Genomic DNA, 18,966 nt, shown 5'->3' with positions numbered 1-18,966 from the left:
TTGTGGCTTCTGTCTGAGTACATATATTTATATATGGAAAAACTTCGTTTAACATCAACTGATGTAACGGGAGCATTTTTCAAACTAACCAAAACATTTGGTTCTAAATTAATTGTTTCCGAAATATTTTCCAGCTAGAACACTGACTACTTCAGAAAGAATATGGTAACCTTTATTTTTTTCCATAGTAGCTTCAAATTTTTTTAAAATATCTTTTCCAATATTACCTCTAACGTTCCGACAACATGACGCAAATTCTTTTATTAATGCTGTACTTTCGAACAATGACAGTTTTGGTGATTCTAAAATTCTAACTGAGTAATTGTTTTTTGAACAAAACTAAAATTTGATTTTATAAATGAAAGTTCTTGTTGAAGCAAGTTACTCTGAAAAGTTTGTTTAGAATGCAAAAGAGATTGGGAACTTTCATCTGTTAACGTATCAATTATGTTCTTTATTTTAACAAAATGATCTGCATAAAAATTAGCTGCTTCTAACCATGTTCCCCATCGCGTTAAAATAGGTTGTGGTGGAAGAGGAATGTTAGGTAGCATTTCTTTATAAACTTGAATTCTTATAGGAGATTTAAGAAATACTTTTTTGACACTGGATATCATGGTACTTACAAGAGGAAACTTTTTTCGTATTTCCTCTGCAACTCTGTTTAATCCATGCGCTACATAAGTAACATGTATTAAATCTGGGAAAAATATTTTTAAATTTTGTCCTGCTTTCACCATATAAGGAGCAGCATCCGATAAAATAAGCAGTAATTTATTAGAAGGAATAGTTGTCGGAAGAAAAAAAGTTGCTAATGTTTCTTGTATAAAACGCGAAATTGTTAAAGCATTTGTTTTCTCAAGTTGCTGGCATGAAATAAGATGAGATTTTGGTAAGGTATCTTCTTTAAGAACACCAATCAATAAATGAGCAATATACTTTCCTGAGGAATCAGTGGTTTCGTCTACAGATATGTAAAAATAATTATCTGCAATTTCTTCCTTAATATTAATTAACACCGACGAGTATAGCTCGTTCACATTATTTCTTCTTAGAGACCGATCACTTGGAACATTAAGTTTGCAATATTTTTTTAGAAACGAACTAAAATTTACATTTGCTAATTTTGAAAGCGGTATGTTTGCAGACACTAATGCGCGACACAAGTCTTCATTAAAAGTTTCTTGCTCATCTAATTTTTTTGAAGTAGATTGGAAACATTTAGCCATTGAAGTTTGATGTTTTCCTCCTATTTTTCCTTTTTTTGCAATGTGTGAAGCAGTTCTCACATGTTGGTGTATCTGAAATTTCTTCTCACATGCTATCTATAAATAAAAATAAAAACCTTTATTTTAACCCAACCTTTAAAATATAAAAATATACAAGGTGTTTTTGGTTAATCAAATAACTGGTTTGGAAAAAAAAACACTCGCTAAGTGTTTTAAATGCAGTATTAATCCACAAATTAGTTTTTGTTACTAACCATTAGTACATCATATAACTTATTTTAAAATTCAACAAAAGTTTTTTTTTTGTTAATTCAATTACAATAAAAATAATTGTGTTTTAGAATAGCTGACTTCATAAAAAAAAGTAAAGGTGAAAAATTTTTCTAAATACACACCATTGTATTGTACCATGGACAATTTTTTCTCACTAAAGGAAGCTATTTTTCATTTAAAAACAACCTACGAGTACTAAATTTCAAGTAAATACGTTTATTGGTTTTAAAGTTATTGTTGTTATTAACTAAAAGAATTAAATTTTTTTAAATTTTAACACCCTGTATCTCGAAAAGTAAATAAGTTTGACCCCTCATTAACTATATCGTTTTGTTCAATTTTTCGAGAAGTATCTACAGTCAAACGTTGTAAGTGTCATTTGGAAACACCCTGTATGTATGAAATATTAGATATTTAATAGAAAATATTAGATACTTACAATTTTGCCACATATTGAACAGTAGATTTTTCCCATATCCATAGACAGCTCTTTATAAGGTTTAATCCAAGTTGAAGCACTGGTTGTTTTAGGCATTATAAAATCACAATCTTCCTTTTTGTTACGCACAACGAGTGTTTACGCTTTGAATATCAAAACAAAAATGATTTATAAATCTGAGCATCAAATTAGAAATGTTTAGGTACCTAATTCAATAAACTGGGAGATTTTGGAAAATCCCTAAATTAGGAACAAAACTATTAGCTGTTTACCTGCTGTTAAGATACAATAAATTGTAGATAGATTTGGGGATTAGATCATAAAATGCAAATGAGCGAACCCTTAGCGATTATCCAATAACTGAATGCCTCAGTGACCGAGACTTTCTAAGAATGTTGAGGGCTACTTAAATTGATCTTCTTTGAAATTGTAAATGTTTTGTACCTGTAGAGATTACGTACTTAGATCATTTCTTGATTAAAATGACTACAAAATTTTATACAAGAATTGAAATAAATTGGTATGTTTAAAAATTTTCAAATACAGTATAAAAATCTGAACTTTTATGCACTTTATGCAAACTTTTATACAAATATGCCAAAATATGAAATATTTGCATAAAATATGCACAATATGCAAAATATGCAATATGCATATTTGCCGAAGTCTAATAATGACCTATGGAGCAGAGAATTGGGTAATAAATAAACGAAACAGGTCCAAAATCACAGCAACTGAAATGGAGTTCATGAGAAGAAGCTGCAGAGTGACAAAAATGGGTCGCATCAGAAATGAGGAGATAAAACGAAGAATGGTAGTAGAACAAGACATACTCAGCTACATCGAAGAAAAACGTTTAATTTGGTATGGACATGTGAGAAGAACAGATCATACAAGGTGGATAGCAAAGATTTCGGATTGGAGCCCAATAGGAAGGAAGAAAAGAGGTAGACCCCGAAGATCATGGAGGGATGAAGTGGACGAGGCCATGGAAAGACGAGACCTTAGAGATGGAGAATGGCAGAACAGAAAGGACTGGAGACGTTGGCTGAAAGAAGGAAGGCGGCGATAGCTGTAAAAATCCTTATATAGATAGATAGATATTATAAAAATCTAAATGGATAATGCGGAATCCGCTCTATGCCGGAATTTTTATTGATATAGTGATTCCTTTATTTTTCAGATACAAAAATTTATCTGTAGCCGAATTATGAGCTCTGTATTACGAAGGAACTTGGCTCTTAAACCATCAGTACTGGTGCGTCCAATTAATGCTCTTCAATTATTGTCCATTTTGTATTTAAATCCTAATTATTTTAACAAAATGCTAACAGATGTTTTGTCAACAAATACAACTTCTTTATTCCTTAATTCATTACTTAGACTTTACAGAGTAATACATTTCTCTAAAAAAAAGCATGTCAGTACAGAAGCACTGTTCTAACGACTTCAATGTAAATAACTGCTTTGTATTTCATGTTTTAATTATATTTTCTTTTTAATTTCTGATTTTAATATTCTGATTCATTATTAAAATCATATTTAAGAATTTGTACTTACTTTATTGGTACATGTCTTATAATGTATTTCGTACTGTCATTTTTGATCCCTCAGATAGTTCGGTTGTCTTGATTTTCGGAAGAAGTCTCTTTGGTCGAAGGAATATGATTATTTTCTTTTCTTTTTATAATTCTACATACTGTTTCTATGGCTCTAAAGGCCATTCATTTTTTTTCTAATTTGAAATACTCGAAACACATTTAACACAAGTTGTGCTTGAGAATTTAATGGTTTACCAGGCATACCACAAAAATAAAAACCCCTAAAACATTTCATACCACTCTGTTAACGTGGTTTTAGCTAAATTCAAGTAACTACATGTCAATTTAGAGGTTATAATATATTATTTCTCGTCATTAGGTAATAAATAAATACTTACCGTAATAAATCGAATAGAAAAGTAACTGTTAGTCATTATAACAACTGTATGTTAAAAAATATGTATATTCAAAGTACGAAAATGTATTCAATATTAAAAAAATACAAAAATAATTTATAAACACACTACAAAAGCTGTCAAAACAAAACTTATAATTGCCAGTAGGTAAATCAAACACCGACCATCGTCATATGGCCATTTTTTGTTCGATGTATGTTGTTGTGTATGGACAGGCGGCTTAAGTTCATCATTTTAGTTTCTGTTAGTAGGAAAGAGACAATAAAAAAAATAATACGTGAATAATGTCATACTTGACCTTAGCACGCACTGGGTCCGGACGGCACGGTAGGACAGTACGGAAGAAATTTTTCAAAAAAAAATTAGCATTGTGACGACTTCTCTTGTGATGACTCAACATTACTGAGGCCTGGCGCATATTGAACTCAGCCGAGGCCACGGGCAATTTTTCTAGCGCAGCGCATATTGAACAATTGGACCCACCCGTGGGCTGTTGCCGTGGCTAGTTGCTAAAATCACTTCAATCGAAAAGCATTTGTTAATCAATTTACGGAATCGGAAGATGAAGACGTTAGGATTTTCTTCCACACTTCATCTTTCAATTTCGTCCTCATATAGTTCTCGTGGCTGGTATCATATAACACGGGACGATCCCGAACGAGTTCACTCAGCTTCTCTATGTCCATCTCGGAAACAAAAACAAGTAAAAGTAAACAACAGGTAGTAGTGGGAGTGGAACACACACGCCACGACCACGAAAACTGTACGCTGATGACAAACCTTTCCACGTATGACCGGCGTGTTTCAGTTGAGTTGTTAGTATTGGTAATGGATGTCTACAGTACAAAAGCTAGAAACGAGCGGTTCCTACCGTCTGCCCTGTGTACTGACCGAATCAATACGCGCAGTCCCCTCGAATAAATATGTAGAGCGTCCGTACCTTACTGTCCCTCAACCAGTCTGCGCTTAGCTTTGTGCAAAAGTCTAGAAAATAGACTTGATGTTAGTTTCGTTATTGCTATCGATTATATTGTAACCACTTCCAAAATTTCTGGATACTGGCTACATCGAACAAATTGTTCATTAGTAAGTCTGTAAACTGGAACGTTTTAATTTATCGTAAGTGCAAATCTCGACTGATCTATAAAAAAGATTTATTCATGGTGGTAGTTGAATAGGCTAGAAATTTTAGTCGACGGCCACTCGGTAAAATATTTAGACCTTCACTACATGGTTCATCGTTTATGCCTATACGGGCAATCTGAACATTATATAGTGTTAAATCTGGCTTTGCTTTCAACAAGAAGTTAATTGACAGGTCTGCTTTGTCATATTGAATGTACTAAATTATTTTAGTAGATTCAGTATTCTTCTTTAGCAGAAAGTTTTTTCCGGATTTACACCACCTCTATATTAATTATCAAATAGTCCTCGTATATACCGCAGCGATTATACACCTACCTCAAATCGATTACAAGAGAATAATTAATACTTAGCACCACAGTAATCCTCAAAAAAATACTCCAGGGCGGACGACGAAATTAAAAAGAAATCATAAGTTCGCGTACAAAATGGTCTTGTATCGAACAATTTACAAAAATACACTTCCCATCAATTTTTTAGATTTCCCATTCCACGCGGGAAACAATTGGACAGCCACACTATAGTCTAATTATAGCTAAAGTGTACAACTACGTAAGCCTTGTTCACTAACAACGTTTCAAAAAGTCAAGGTATATTTAGGTCATTAGCCTGTGACGATAAGTTTAGACGCTCAGGTGTAGGCCCGAAAAAAAAAAATCATTTACATACTAAAGTTGATTTGCGTGATTACCTACTAATAACTGGTGTACTTGATTAATAATTTGGCTGGGCTTGTGTGGTATTTAAAAATGAAGTTTATTGATCTCGTGAATGAAAAAAATTGAACTGTACAGTGTACACTACAAACATTTTTTCTGTTTCGTGGTATTTTTTAAGACTGGCCATGTTGTTTAACGAATTATCAATCAAATAGAGTGGTAATTTTATATTATCTTCAAAAGAAGTTTTATATAAATGTTTAATTTGTTATACTATCTGACCGACTTTTCCTTTGAGTAACTTTGACCTCGCTGTGTATTTTTCATGGGCAGGAATAAAAAGAAGTTTTGATGTTAAAATGCGATTGAGGCATGAATCACAAAATGTGTGCAATTTTTTGGTTCTCAGAAGTTATTTCATCACACCTGTCAGATCTGTTGTGAACAATGATTTGTTTTAGCTGTTTTTATTTTAAGCTGTTTTTATTTAGCTGTTTTTAACGGGACATAATTCATGTCCCGTTCGTATTCTGTTGAGGGTTGACCATAATTTTCAGGGAAGGTCAATACCTGGTTGACCTTCTGTGATTTACCGACGTTATGTTTTATATTTATAATGAGGCAAGTGCTAGAGAAATCATAAGAATACAACAAACCGACATATCTATGTTTCGAGGACCTTAAGGAGGCATTTGGCCGGGTCAAATTAAAAGACGTTATCCACTTACTGTACGCAAGAGAGATACCTCTACGATTAATCAAAACGATCGAAAATATTTACCAAAACATCACAATAAAAGTAGAAGAACTAACCGACCCTATTAAAGTTGGCAATGGGATAAGACAGGGAGATTCCCTGAGTCCTCTATTGTTCAACCTGATTATGGATGAAATAATAAAAAAGTAATAACTAAAAAAGCAAATTTACTAAGATGTAAATTGGAGCTGGAAGGTCAGATAATAGAACAAGTGATGGATTTTACATATCTAGGCATCACATTATCTAGCTACGGAGAGCTCGAAACTGAAGTGGAAGATCAAGTGAATAGGTCAAACAGACCACAGGCTGCCTGAATGAAACAATATGGAGAAATAAAAATATCGGGAAAGAAACGAATGGCAGAAATACGCGGCGGAAACAAGACCTGATACAGAGAGGACAAAAAGGATGTTAGAAACAGCAGAGATGAGAACACTAGAAAAATTGATTGTAAGATACTATGAGATAGAGCTAGAAGTACAGATATACGACGTAGATGTAAGGTGGAGAACATCAAGAACTGGGTAAGAAATAGAAGAGTAGAATGGAACGATTATATAAGCCGAATGACAACAAATAGAGTAGTAAAGACGGTAAGAGACGGTTCCCCAGTAGGAAGACCACGAAGACGATGGAACGACAACTTACTGGAGGCACATTGAAAAACAGACAGAGTCATGTCTATATAAAAAAAAGAAGAAGCTTCTTGGATGCATGGTATGTTTCTTCATTATTGGGTTGGGCCTGTCGCTCTGCATGTTCTTCATCTGGGTGTGCATTTGGAAATTGTTAGACCTTCAACAGATCTTTCCTTGATCGTTTCAGATATTAGACGAATAGTGATTTTAAGGTATCTATATTTTTTATGTGAGTGCGTTCAGCCATATAGGGCCACAGTACTTAGATGAGAATTATGCAAGTTCCATAGCTGAGCGTAGACGTGTAGCTGCTGATGAGCTCCATGTAGTTTGGCAGATGTTGCGGGTTCTCAACTTTTCTGCGGTATTCCCCAAACGTTTCTTAAATCAGAGTGATGCCCAGGTATTTGGGGTTATAATTTTACATGACCAATTGGTTTTGGAAAACATAAGGGCCACGTTAAGGACCAAGAGTGAAAAAAGAACTATTAACCACAATAAAAACAGTCAAAATCGAATAGCTTGGTCACATCATGAGGAACACCGAAAAATATGGATTGCTGCAATTAATTTTACACGGATAAGTGGAAGGAAAACGTGGACCAGGAAGGCGAAGGATTTTCTGGCCGTAGAATCAATGTACGTGGTTTGACACAACAACCACAAATCTTTTCAGAGCAGCAGTTGTGCAAAATACACATGAAGGTCGCCAACATCATGGTTTAAAGCACTTTCGAATCGGCCTTGCAAGATCATTGCTTAGGACGTCCTCGGAGTTTTCAATCAACTAGTTTTGAGTTGCAAGTACCCAGTTGTCTGCATATCCAAATTTTTTAGATCTATTAGGAAGAACACATACTAAATAGAAGTGGTGTATTTCGCGTGGTTCAACGAAAGTTTCCGCTGCTCAGCATGTTGTCTAGAAACCGAGAGGTCGTTTTTGGGGGATTATTTAAAGAAACTTTAGGTTAGACCATCTTTCCAAACCGTGTCATATGCAGCCGATATGTCAGTGAACGTCACAGAGGTCTTCAGCTTTCTTTGGTAACCTGCCTCTATGTGAGTAGCAGTAGTGGTTCGTGGCTTTAGAGATAGGGTCAGCAATGTTTATTTGTCTCCACAGATAGGTATACCGTTTAATAAAAAGACTTCAATCGTCGTAGGAGATTTTTTGTTTTTATTTTTAAGAAAAGAGATGAAAACCCATTTTGCAAAACTATAATTTACAATATCAGATTGATCAGTACTTACAGTTTCTCGCATAGCTTGCATTTTTTAATTTAGTTTACCTGAATTTGTTTACCCTTTAATTTTAAAAAAGAAAAAACTTTAAATATATCAAAAAACCCTTTAACTATTTACGGCAGCGATAACGAATCGATCGATACGATACCAGGGAAAGCCAGTTAGTGCATTACTACTGCTTACTGCTTACTACTTAACCTGAAATAACATTCCGTCCCGCTCTAGCAAGTGATACGTTACACTTTGCGGCGAATTCAAATGAAGCATCTTCAGATTCAAATTTGCCATACCTGCCGTTATGTTTGGTTTATCAAACATAACGGCAGGTATGGCAAAAACATAAGGTAAGCAAACATAACCAAACATGTTTGGTTTTGTTAACCAAACATATTTATAAATATGTTTGGTTGCTTATCGACTAATAGTTCGTTGATTTTTACATGATTTTTACATTACACAGTCGGATTGATGACTCGGATAATTAATTTGAAAAGTGTTTTGATGCGCAGTGATCACTTAACGCACGGATTCGTCGAAATAATTTAAAAACCGTGAATAAAATTTAGTCTGTATTATCTCACAGATATTTTTTTTATTTCATAGGAACAAATGACATCAACTTATTCCTTGCGATAATTAATTATTGAAATACTGATTAAATTAAATATTTAAAAAAAGAATCTATAAATGTGTTGGTCGGCACTGCCGACCTTGACCGACTGCCACTGGTGGGTAATTAAAGATAGCCCTTGGTCAGTGGTGCTTCTTTGTGGCCTGGATCCTGCTTGTTCAGTTGGTATTTCTTGAAATAGCTTTGACGTGTCTGCTGCTTTTAGCTATAGGTTTATTTGAAGAGGTTTGGTACAACTGAACCAGGTTTTAGCAGGTCTCCCACAGTTGATCGGGATTTCCGGGAGTATGGTATCCGTGCCAGGTGTCTTGTTAAGTTTAGTGTCTTTGACAGCATTTGAAGCTTCTGGAGTGAACGCTAGATAGTACTCTGATTCGAATCGGGAGATTTTATTCCTTTTTTTTTATAATGAATACATTTTTTATCGTGTGCTAATCTGGAAGTCGTATCGTTTTACACTTTCCAGTTTTTTTAGAAGGAGGTACACTTTACGGCTAGTTTTTTTAAAGACTATTCAAATCTTTACGCGAATCCCTACCGATATCACGTCCTTATACATTAAACATCAATAAATTGACTTTGGAATTTTCCTGTATCTAATCTAATGCTAATTAACGCGGAATCCTGATGGAATCCTACTCTCACACTGACAATTTTTATTGTCTATACTGTCTTATTATTATTGTCTCTATTTAAAATATTGATTAACATATTGTAACACATTTAACAGCATAACCTTTTATTTCCAGGCACCACCAAAGAGACTCCCGAAAATGGAGACATCCAGGAAATCGAGGAGGAGGAAGAGGAAGAAATCATCCACTTGGAGTACTTCGACGAGGCCCTCCAAGTCCACCTGCTGAAGTCTCTGAACAGGATGAGGAAAAGTCGCCACTTCTGTGATGTTATTCTTCACGTATGTGCCTGACTGTGTCAAACAGCATATTTTTCAAGTTTCAAATAATCACTGGGCGGCTTTTGAATTGGCCGAAGCCGTGTTATAAGTAACCATTTTAGTCATTATATGATATCGAAAAAATAAGGTAGGAAATATATGGTTAATGTTTACTTTTGAAGACTGTATTTAGTAGAGTTGGAAAAAACAGTTTATAAACTGAATAAGAACGTTATATTCTCAAAGATTCTTTATTCAAAATGTTTTAACAAAATTTAGCACTAACAGTTTGCAATTATGTACAGATAGTTTCTGTTATAGGGTTTTGTTTAATTTTTTATTATACACTGCATATTTTAACTCACCAGAAAGCTTTTTTTAGTTTTACACATTTATGGGCTTTAAACTAAACGTTTGGCCTCTTTGAATTCTTCGTGTGGTGGATCGCGCGACCACACACTACGTGAAGTAGTAAACGCAGTCCCATGCGTGTTTCCATCCATCGCTCCGTGCTTGGAGAGCGCGGAAAAGAAAGAAAGATCCAAAAAAAAGTTATGGTTCACTTCCTCACTCACTCCCAGAGTGCCACATCCCTTTTTTTTCATTTATGTTCCCGCTGCTTTGTTACATAGTCAGCATAGTATTTGCAAACGGTCTAGGTACATCTGCCTTTTGTGCCGAATTATGTGGGTTCCTTTCCTAATGCAAAATCCAACAATATTTATAACTAAAGCTGACAAACTAAGAAGAAGTCGCAGTCTGTCTAGTCCTGCGCTCAAAATTGGATATAGCACAATAAGAACAAGGCAAAGTATTAGAAGCTGATGGTTTTGTTTCCTCTTTTTAAATTACCACGGGCGGTTCTCTTTTTAATTTAATATGAACTTTATGTCATTTTTGTGTTCAAATGTGTTCCTCTAAACGATTTTTAAAGAGTTTGTCTATTTGTCCGATATAAATATTTGTACATCATTGGCAAGTTAATTTATAAATCCTAAAAGTGACATCTGTAGTGCTGAAGATTGTGAGAAATTTATTTATTTTGTATTATATTCTGTATAAGTCAAAATATAACAAGAATTGTGCAAAATATTCTAAATCTAATCTTAACAAAGTGATCATTAGCATATAAAACACTCTTTTTTTCTAACAAACAGGAGAAAAACGCCGTAAATTGTAAACTTGTAACATTTAAACCTTAAACGTCAATTTTTTAATGACTTGCTATTTGGTGAGCGAAAAATTAATATTTTACGACAACATTTCAAACCACCGTACAGTTTATTAACAACCAGCTTTAAATATTATCAATGCCGTAAAATAATAAAAACAATTTAGGAAATGTTTGCACCATTTATAAATCTGATTGTCTAAGTCTAATAATTTACATAAAGAATCTTTTAAAACTATTAAAAAACTACCAGACATCCTTTAAATACAAAAACGTCAGAATTAACTTCCCATTATAATAAAAAACAGCTTAACAATTAGTTGAATGTATAATGATAAGGTTGTCGAAAAACTGATAAAGGTTCGTTGCACAATAACAACTATTTTACATTATACAGAGTTGAATATGAAAGTGTACGAAATTTTATCGCTTTCATGACACGTTTGCCATTCAATATATTCAAATTAGATCGTTTTGATAGTTTACGTAAATAAATTGTTAGTTTCCAAAATGAAAATGGTTACTGGTTCAAAAATGACAGAGCTACGAAAAAAAATTGTGATTATTTGAAACCGTGAAAATTGTTATTGTAAACAGTCAGTTACACTACTGGGCAGCTCTAAAATCATCAAATTTGAAATTATTTTGACCAGTAGTGAGTAGATTTTAAGTTAGTATAAACCGTAGTAGTAATAGTATGGTATATTACGGCGTTCTTGAGGTGTACCTGTGTCATTCAATTTTTTTTACATAAATTTTACTTCTTTACGGTTACTTTGATAATTTGCCACGTATTTACTCAATTTGTAGAAATAATTAAAAAATAAACAGTGGGACGTTGTTAAGTGTGCAAAAACGACTTACAGAGGTGTTCAATACAGTTTGAGCAGCATATCGTTAACGTTGGAATTACGTATAACAACACTTGAGAAAAAATACTAATAGTAAAAGACTGAAAATGTAAATAATACCGTTAAAGCAAAAATTAGGAATGATATATCACATAAACTTAACAGTATGATATGGCCAAGATAATTACAACTAAAGAAAAATGTACTGTATATCAAATGAAGTGACAGAAAAAGCTTAAACTCAAAATTCATTAAGATTGCAGTGCAGGTCTTACCTTTAAAGTGTTATCTTTTTCCATAGTAGTAAAATACTAAATGGTAAAATACTAAAAAGTAATGGAAACTGTCTAACCTCGAATGCAAACAAACAATGAAATCGCTTAGTCACCAGGTACGAAAAATGTGGAATATTCATATTCACACACATTCTTGAATTAACATTTTATGAATCTGGGAGTAGGTAAATATGGAGAGAAGCTGGCAGTCAACGTCACAAATAAACCTTAAGATCGGACAAGAACAGGACTAGATATAAGAAGAATAAACAAATATTGTCATTAAACATTCTAGAGTAACTAAAAAGTACGTTGAATACATTTAAGTGGCTACGTTGTTTGTGGGGTAATATATTACGTAAGACATAATGTCGTACTCGTCGAGAACGCTGGAATAGACTATATTAATAATAATTCGAAAGAGATTTTTTAATTGCATGAAAAAACTAAGTCTCGTTGCAGTTAATGCCAACACCAAAAAGTTAGGTAAAATATTTTTCATAATATTTTTGTCGCTCTGATTGCAGAAAAGCGTTTAATTTTCTTTGTTTTAGAACGATTCGTGAGGTTTAGGTGACGGTAACTTTTTATTTTTGTTTTTTTCTTTTCATTTTTTACGCTCTCATTAAAAGAGAGGTTGTTACGAAACGGTTTTTGGACGTTTAAAGAAAATATCCTTCAATTTTAACAATTACACGCATATGTTCATGAGACAAAACGTAATAAACCTCAATTCATTAGATATTTTTAATTTTCTTTTTCTAGGAAAATGTTCGAAGACATTTTCTCGTACACATGCACATAATATTAATCTGATTGCAGGTGTTTTGGGCTAGAGTGTAGATTTTAGTAAAGTCCTAATTACCATTCAGCTTCTGTGTCCCTCAAACTAACAAGATCTTTTGTGCACAACCCTCACCTATGTGAAGTCTATAATTGGCAACTTTGGTCATCTTGTTAGAGGGCATGCATTTATTTCCAAAGATTAACCCCTTTCTTTAGGAACTTCTGCAACTAGCTATCCAACCGAATAGTATATTTTCTGATTTTTCTCTTTAATTTTCATATTAACGTGCTATATATCGTGCTTCTAGAGGTCGCTTTACAGTCCCTTTGGTTGAATTTTTGATGGTTAAGTAAAGGAATCTGCTTGTAAGGCTTTGTATAAGATAATATCTTAAATAGTCTTCTTCTTCCTCTTTATAAGCAATTCTTCTTGTTCATTGGCGGATTAATACCTCTATGGAAGCTTGTCACTCCATCTTCTTCTTCTTCTGCCGATTGGTGACTTATCTCTTGCTATTTTGACGACACGGGTCTCCTCCATTCTGCTTATGTGGTTATTCCATTCTTTTTTTCTATTTTATGTCCATTCATTTATACACTGTACATTACATTTTCTTGTAACGTCTTCATTTCTTTTTCGATCTCTCATCGTATTCAATGTAATTCTTCTCAGTACTCTCATCTCTACCGTTTCCCGTAGCCTTTGCGTTGTGGATATGTCGAGTCTTGTTTCTGAGGCATATGTCATTATTGGTCTTACACTGGCTTTATAAATTCTTGATTTCTTCTTCTTCTTCGGCTTTTCCCATTATGAGTTCGCCGTTTTCGTCCTCCACAGCACTCTATTCTCCCAATCACCTTCTCTGAGGTCTCTATCTATCATAGCATTTCCGACGTATGTTTTCCATCTTGTAGCAGGTCTTCCTCTCCGTCTTCTTCCCGGCGGGTCCCAGTTTAATATTCTTTTCGGCCACCTATGCTCTGGCATTCTTTGTACATGCCCGTACCACTGCAGGGCTCTGTTTTCCAACTTTTTTGTAATTGAGCATTTTACTTCCATTCTGTTCCATATTTCCTCCGTTCTTATTCTATCCTCTCTTGGGATTTGTAGACATCTTCTCATAAAGTCCAGTTCAACTGTTCTTATTTTATTTCGTATTGTTGTTGTCATTGGCCATACTTCCGCTCCATATAGGGTAATATTCATCACTATGCTTTGAAAGATCCTCTTTTTGTTTTCTTTGGTTAGATTGTTGTTCCATATCACTCCATGAAGTGCTCTTGTGGCTTGTTTTCCCCGTGCTATTTTCATTTCTATATCTTTCATACAAGTACCATCTCGGCTAATCATTGACCCTAAATACTTAAAAGCCTTACAACTCTTAATAGTCTCTTCTTCTAAACTTAAGTTCAAATCTGCAACCTCGGGTCCAATACATAAGTATTCGGTCTTGCACATATTTATCTTGAGTCTCCAAAGTTCATATTCTTCCTTTAATTTCCTTATCATATATAGAAGAGAATATGCTACCCTCAGACAACAAGTTAAACAAAGAATAATGCTCGAGAAAAACGAATACTAAGAGAGAATGTGAAGAGACATAGACAACACGATAGGGTATAACAGATCAACGGAAGCATGGAAAAAAATAAAAAACATCAGAAGTAATAAACGAAGTAAAAATACCATACAGATAATTACATCAAAAGAGTGGACAAAGCATTACACAAAATTATTGCAGGAGAATAGGCCGGAGTATATCTCATACGACCCTGTGACAATAATAACTGAGGAAGCAGAAATCACAGAGGAAGATATAAATAAAGCACTAAAGAAATCCAAAAACAATAAAGGACCAGGAAACATAAAAATGGAACTGCTGAAATATGGAGGCACAAGGATAGTATCCTTTATACGAATGTTGTTCAATAAAATCGAAGCAGGAGAGAAGATTCCCGATGAGTGGAATTTATCATACATGTCCTCCATTTTCAAAAAAGGTGACAAAAGGTCACCAAATAACTACAGAGGGATCAGTGTAATGCCTTCAATAGCAAGAATCTTTTCATCAGTTATAAAAGAAAAACTAGAACAACACATGGACCATTATAGCGAAGAACAAGCCGGATTCCGAAAAGCCAGATCATGTTTAGATAATATATTCATTATGAGACAGGTGATTGAAAAGAACAAAGAAAAGAACATTGAAACACATATGACCTTTATCGACTTAGAGAAAGCATACGATAGCGTGCCCAGGAAACAACTATGGGAAGCAATGAGAAGAATGCGCGTTAGAGAGAAATGGGTGAATATAACACAAAGACTGTATAAAGAAACACAAGTGCGAATAAAGTTAGGTAATGAAATAACAAAAACAATCACCGCAACAAAAGGCCTCAAACAGGGATGTGGTCTCTCACCTACACTTTTTAACATATATATATAGATCAGGCTTTGAAAAGATGGTATAGAAAATGCTGAACAATGGGCATACCAGTACAAGAGAATATATTACATTCACTACTTTTCGCAGATGATCAAGTCATTTTTGCACAAGACAGGGAGGATATGGAATATATGATAAGGAAATTCTTGATTTCATCATTGTTTTAGTTTTCTGAGATGAGATTGTCATATTAAATTCTTTTGCTCTTATGTTAAATCTGTGGACCAGTCTTTGCAGACTATCTTCATCTTGGGTTATCAATATTGCGTCGCCTGCGTAACAGAGTATTTTGATTTCTTTGTTTCCCATTCTGTATCCTCTTCCTTTGTTAACGCTTTTGATAATTTTATTCATAATCAAATTGAAGAGCATGGGGCCCAATGAATCCCCTTATCTTATTCCGCTGCCTATTTCTATAGGTTCTGTAAGTTGTTCATCTATTCTGACTTCCATTTTGTTGTTTTGGTAGATGTTTTCGATAGTTTTTATAATATTTAAGGGAGCTTCTCTATTATACAGAAGATGGATTACCTCTTTGAGTCTTACTATGTCAAACGCTTTCTTTAGGTCAATCAGACACAGAAATGCTGGTCTGTTATGCTCTAGTGATTTCTCAGTAATTTGCTTTATAACGAATATTGCATCTGTACACGATCTTCCACTACGAAAACCCTGTTGTTTTCGAAAATCTTTTCTTCTCGTATAAGTTTTCAGAACGCCTTGTTTTGTTCTGCTAATTCGTAGAAAATTTTTGAAAAGTGGATAAGATCATCTTAAAGTAACTCCTGAACCAGAATATTTTGGACACGTCCCTGTCAATCAGCGGTGTAGATATCTAAAACTATTGATTGCAGCTAAAACAAAATGAAAACGTTGCAATGACAGAAGAGGTAAATGCTGGGGAAACCCCATAGTCGAGCTACCTAAATTCTATTCCATACAATAGATTTGTCATTGTTGCATTTTTTCATCAGAAAACACAAGTATTTCTTCACTACTGAAGTATACTTGAAAGATGATCTCTGGTGGCACTAATTTTTTTAGTGCATTACATACATCACTGCAGGTCAGTTCACTAGCTACTGTGGAGTCCACAGTGAACAGGTTAAAGGACTTCCCTTATGTATGCGCAATGAAAATTCTTGAGTACGTCTGTTTTCAAATTTCAAAATCATCTTGACAAAAGATCGTCAGATAAACTAGATTTTCTCATGTGGTGTAAACAATATTCAAAAATTGTATACATTAAAGTTAATTCTGTTGCACAATAATTATTTTAAAATGAATCAATAACAAAATAAACAATACCAAATGTGAATAATAATATGTTTAAACAGTTTTTGTTTGATATTTCAATGTTTGTTAAGAACTTACTAATTATTCTAATAATTAGCTGTAAAAATGCTATTCGTTTGTACATAACAACTTGAATACTGCTGTAAATATGTATAAAACATTGTGAAACCGATTTTGTAACAGCCGTTCTCTATTATGCCTCATTTTTAGCATTAAGTTCCTTTCCCCAAGTCTTTACCTTCTTTACAGCGTCTCTTATTGTTGTATAGGTTGGCAATACAGAAGTACACGCCCACAGATCTGTTCTGGCCAGCATATCGCCATATCTTTTTGAACTGTTTACTACTGACCAAGATCAAAAGAGGACCGAAAATGTGATCACCTACAGATTGAATGGAGGTTTTGATACGACAGCTTTACAAATTTTGATCGATTACGCCTATACCGGCAAGCTTCGCGTCCACTACAATAACGTAAGTAAACAAATAATAAAATATTTTTATATTCATGTTATGGGAGGGACATAAAATGAACATATAACTTCTAAGATTGAAATTTCCATTCTATAGTTTTAAAATTATAGGCACTAAGTTCTCAGAAATGTTAATGAGTTAAGTGAACGGCATTTTTGATAAGTTATTATTAAAGATAGTTTATTGTATTCTATTTTAATCATTGACATACAGTAAAATGGTCTTTAAGTATTCACCTTTTGCTTTCTTGTTTTTTACTTGTAATATTTCTTGGTTTCAGCCTCCAGTTTTTTAAATCAATAAATGCTATAAGGATATCTCTATATTCCCAAGGTTTTTCTAGAATTTTTTCGTAGTTAAGTATGTATTCGTTGATCTTCCTAGTCTAAATCTATTGTGGTAGCCTCATAGTATTTTTTCTGCGTAGTTTTTTATTTTCTTCTGTTATCTGTCCCGGTTCATATTCTGTTATCATCTCCTTTTTGTTTTTCACTCCTTTCATTCTACTCATTGATGTGATATATCCGGTTCTTTTTTTGTACTGTTTTTAATTATTACCCATTCTTGACCTTCATTTTCTTTCTGTTTCGTTCTATATTCATATATCGTCTTTCCTTTATAAATAACTTTCGCTGTAGCTTGCTAGTTTTATCTATATAAAGTAGAAAACAATAGTCAATAAAATAAACTTATAAAAAATAATAACCTTCAATAAAAAACTATTGATTAGTTACTGTTTAATTTGGATAAAGACAGACAACAATAAACTGATATTGATGTTTAATAAAATGAGAACTAGTGAGTACCACAATTTTTCGACCGAAAAAGCTTTCTGGTTCCAAATCATACTCGTAATGTACTCAATAAAACATGTAACTTCATAATGAACAGAATAAATAACAATTTAGTCGTAAAATATCTAAATTATACATATTACTTTAATTTAATTATAAAAATCTAACGTAAAATTCTTCACTCAATTAAAAATTAGCCGATGAACTTAATTCGTTCATCCTGAGAGGCCATGTGACTTCAAGCAAGCTTCTGCCAAGAACAAGTAGGCCAGAAATCTAATCTATCTGGTCGGCCAAAAAACAATGAAGCAGGAGAGGTGATGGCGTGATAATGAAAGAACTTCTGAAGGCGTTTCGTAATCAAACAAAGAGACAAAATTAAATTAACTTACCGCTAATGCGATTTATCAGCTCAGAACTGTATTTAAAAGTATGCCTTAAATATTGGTATCTGGGTATTATATGCCCTTTAGCCAGACAACTTAAACCTAAACCTAAATATTAATATAAACATTTTTATCAGGTAACGTATGGTCCTAAAGTTTTGGGAAAAATTTCACCTGGTCTAATTGAAAAGCAAAATGCATTTAACAAAGAGGGCCATGGAATTGAAATGTCATCAGTGATTGACATTTAATAAACAAAGCAGAATATTTTGGTTTGTGCTCTGCAAAATGTCTTATAAAATTGATATACGTCGAGGTGTTTATAATATAGAGTTATATGCTTTTGAAATTTTTCCCAAAACTTTAGGACCATACGTTACTTCGAGAAAGAAAGTGCGTCGGTGTTTATAATACAAAGTTGGTTAGGTGGCAGAAGTACTTCGTACTTTCTAAATAGACTAAACACAGACGAAATTAATTATAGGGGAACTGAAAATACGGCGTAGTTATACCCAAAAAAAAAAACAATCTACGAAACAGTCTAGATACAGTACAATCAAAATTTAAACAGTTATTACTAGACAAATGACAAAGGCTACAATTGGTTTTGGAAAG

The 18,966-nt window shown here is 33.6% G+C and overlaps 1 protein-coding gene across 2 annotated transcripts in view; it reads left to right on the top strand.

The window, feature by feature from the left end:
- LOC140444092 (influenza virus NS1A-binding protein homolog) overlaps nt 1-18,966 on the top strand; it is a 69,544-nt gene that overhangs the window by 39,452 nt on the left and 11,126 nt on the right. Inside the window, exons 3-4 of one of the 2 annotated variants that reach the window (XM_072535739.1) lie at nt 9,724-9,890; nt 16,968-17,171. In XM_072535739.1, the coding sequence (XP_072391840.1) occupies nt 9,724-9,890; nt 16,968-17,171 (371 nt within the window). Of the gene's footprint in view, nt 1-9,723; nt 9,891-10,710; nt 11,696-16,967; nt 17,172-18,966 lie in introns of those variants that run through there. The other variant, XM_072535740.1, reaches the window with a different exon arrangement.

This window comes from Diabrotica undecimpunctata, chromosome 6 (genome assembly GCF_040954645.1).
Source record: "Diabrotica undecimpunctata isolate CICGRU chromosome 6, icDiaUnde3, whole genome shotgun sequence".
NCBI lineage: Eukaryota > Metazoa > Arthropoda > Insecta > Coleoptera > Chrysomelidae > Diabrotica > Diabrotica undecimpunctata.
Note: the sequence above shows the minus strand (reverse complement) of the source record. Positions and strands in the feature narration are given on the sequence as shown.